The 2,500-nt window shown below is 47.6% G+C and overlaps 1 protein-coding gene across 7 annotated transcripts in view; it reads right to left on the bottom strand.

The window, feature by feature from the left end:
* The window catches only part of LOC139571620 (uncharacterized), a 62,967-nt gene that overhangs the window by 59,541 nt on the left and 926 nt on the right, over positions 1-2,500 (bottom strand). For all 7 annotated transcript variants that reach the window (XR_011674329.1, XM_071394667.1, XM_071394670.1 and 4 more), the window contains exon 2: positions 1,819-2,500. This exon is cut by the window's right edge and continues 520 nt beyond it. Coding sequence is in view for 6 of the 7 variants with exons in the window: in XM_071394667.1 (XP_071250768.1) it covers positions 1,819-2,500 (682 nt within the window). In the remaining variant the exon portion in view is untranslated. The remainder of the gene's footprint in view (positions 1-1,818) is intronic.

Raw genomic sequence — 2,500 nt, 5'->3', positions numbered from 1 at the left:
GTGAGACATGAGGACGTGTCTCTAACACTACTACAAGGTGAGACATGAGGACGTGTCTCTACCACTACTACAAGGTGAGACATGAGGACGTGTCTCTAACACTACTACGAGGTGCATCAGTATAATGGGGAGTTGTGAGTGACAAGCTATAACGTTTAAAGCTAGCTGCTGATTGGCCATCAGGCAGGTCTGGAAAATGCCAGATGAGGTGGTCCATTTTTACCCCAGTGGGCCGGTGTTTTAGCACAGAACGATGATTATCTGGCTAATAATGAAAGCCTCAAGTTAAAAGTGGGCCGGTGTGTTATAAACGCCCAGGCCGATTTCAGATCCTAGTCCGTCCCTAGCTAGCTACATAGCTATAGCTAGCATAATTACATTATTTCAGATCCTAGTCCGTCCCTAGCTAACTACATAGCTATAGCTAGCATAATTACATTATTTCAGATCCTAGTCCGTCCCTAGCTAGCTACATAGCTATAGCTAGCATAATTACATTATTTCAGATCGTAGTCCGTCCCTAGCTAGCTACATAGCTATAGCTAGCATAATTACATTATTTCAGATCCTAGTCCATAGCTAGCTAGCTACAGTATGTAGCTATAGCTAGCATAATTATATTATTTCAGATCCTAGTCCATTGCTAGCTAGCTACAGTATGTAGCTTTAGCTAGCATATTTACATTATTTCAGATCCTAGTCCGTCCCTAGCTAGCTACAGTATATAGCTATAGCTAGCATAATTACATTATTTCAGATCCTAGTCCATTGCTAGCTAGCTACAGTATATAGCTATAGCTAGCATATTTACATTATTTCAGATCCTAGTCCGTCCCTAGCTAGATACAGTATACAGTATATAGGTATAACTAGCATAATTAGATTATTACAGATCCTAGTCCGTCCCTAGCTAGATACAGTATGTAGCTATAGCTATTATATTTACATTATTACAGATCCTAGTCCATAGCTAGCTAGATACAGTATGTAGCTATAGCTAGTATAATTCCATTATTTCAGATCCTAGTCCATCCATAGCTAGCTAGCTACAGTATACAGTATATAGGTATAACTAGCATAATTCCAATGGGAAAACAACCCACTGACTTTGCCCTACTACACCCAGGCATCCAGTGGTGCATGAAGCTCTTTCACTGGCCGTGCCAATATCACACCGCACATAAACCTTCTGAGAACCAATTCCTGCAGAGTTAGTTGTTTTCAGACGATGCCAAAGCAACTCTCTCTCCCTGTACTGAACATCTGAGACTGGACCGCTAGAGGCTTTCTGCCTGTCTCTGTCTCTCTTTTCTGTTTGTCCCTCCCTCTGTCTCTGTCTCTGTCTCTGTCTCTGTCTCTGTCTCTGTCTCTCTTTTCTGTTTGTCCCTCTCTCTGTCTCTGTCTCTGTCTCTGTCTCTGTCTCTGTCTCTGTCTCTGTCTCTCTTTTCTGTTTGTCCCTCCCTCTGTCTCTGTCTCTGTCTCTCTTTTCTGTTTGTCCCTCCCTCTGTCTCTGTCTCTCTTTTCTGTTTGTCCCTCCCTCTGTCTCTGTCTCTGTCTCTCTTTTCTGTTTGTCCCTCACTCTGTCTCTGTCTCTCTTTTCTGTTTGTCCCTCTCTCTGTCTCTGTCTCTCTCTATATTTTCTGTTTGTCCCTCTCTCTGTCTCTGTCTCTCTTTACTGTTTGTCCCTCACTCTGTCTCTGTCTCTCTTTTCTGTTTGTCCCTCTCTCTGTCTCTGTCTCTGTCTCTCTTTTCTGTTTGTTTCTCTCTCTCTCTCTCTCTCTCCAGGAACAGAACAGCCCTGTTTGCAGCATGTCTTACCTGGCTGGCTAGATTGACCTGAAGGTGTGGATGTCCGGGTCCAGGGGCTGGAGCATCCCTCAACAGGGCCCTTCTCTGGATGGGCAGCCAGCCCACTCTCACCGGAGTCAGAGAGCTGAGTTTAGCCTCCTCCTTTCCTGGAGCCTGCTTGATTATAGCCCTCTCCCAGCTACCGTTGTGGTCTGGGGCGGAGGACAATCCTGCCCTGAGGGACTCCTGGTTGCCCAGGGTACTGTCACACAGGCTGGGGGTCCCACAGGGGGAGAGGTCCCTGTCCCGGCTGCAGAGAGAGGGGGACGAGGGGAGGCCCTGGTAGTGGTGACACAGGCCAGAGCCAACGGGTTCCTTGTGAAGGGTTGGCATCGACGCTGTCCTGTCGTAGAAAGGGGCCTGCGCTTGATCTCTCTGCACTCGGTCAGGGTTTCCGAAATATCTCCCGTTCTCCATCCTCTCCAGCTCCTGTAACAATCTGTCTAGATTCTGGCTACCTCCCTCGATGGCGCTCTGCGGGCGAGGGGTACGACCCAAATGAACCGTCGGACGGGGCTCAACCTCTGGGCTGTCAGTGGGGCTTCCTTCAAAATAGTCCCCACTCTGCATCTTCTCCAACTCATGCAGCCACTCATTCATCTGACGTCTTCCCTCGATGGCGCTGTGCGGCCGAGGGGTACGAGCAGGGGTA

Source organism: Salvelinus alpinus, chromosome 3 (genome assembly GCF_045679555.1).
Source record: "Salvelinus alpinus chromosome 3, SLU_Salpinus.1, whole genome shotgun sequence".
NCBI lineage: Eukaryota > Metazoa > Chordata > Actinopteri > Salmoniformes > Salmonidae > Salvelinus > Salvelinus alpinus.
Note: the sequence above shows the minus strand (reverse complement) of the source record. Positions and strands in the feature narration are given on the sequence as shown.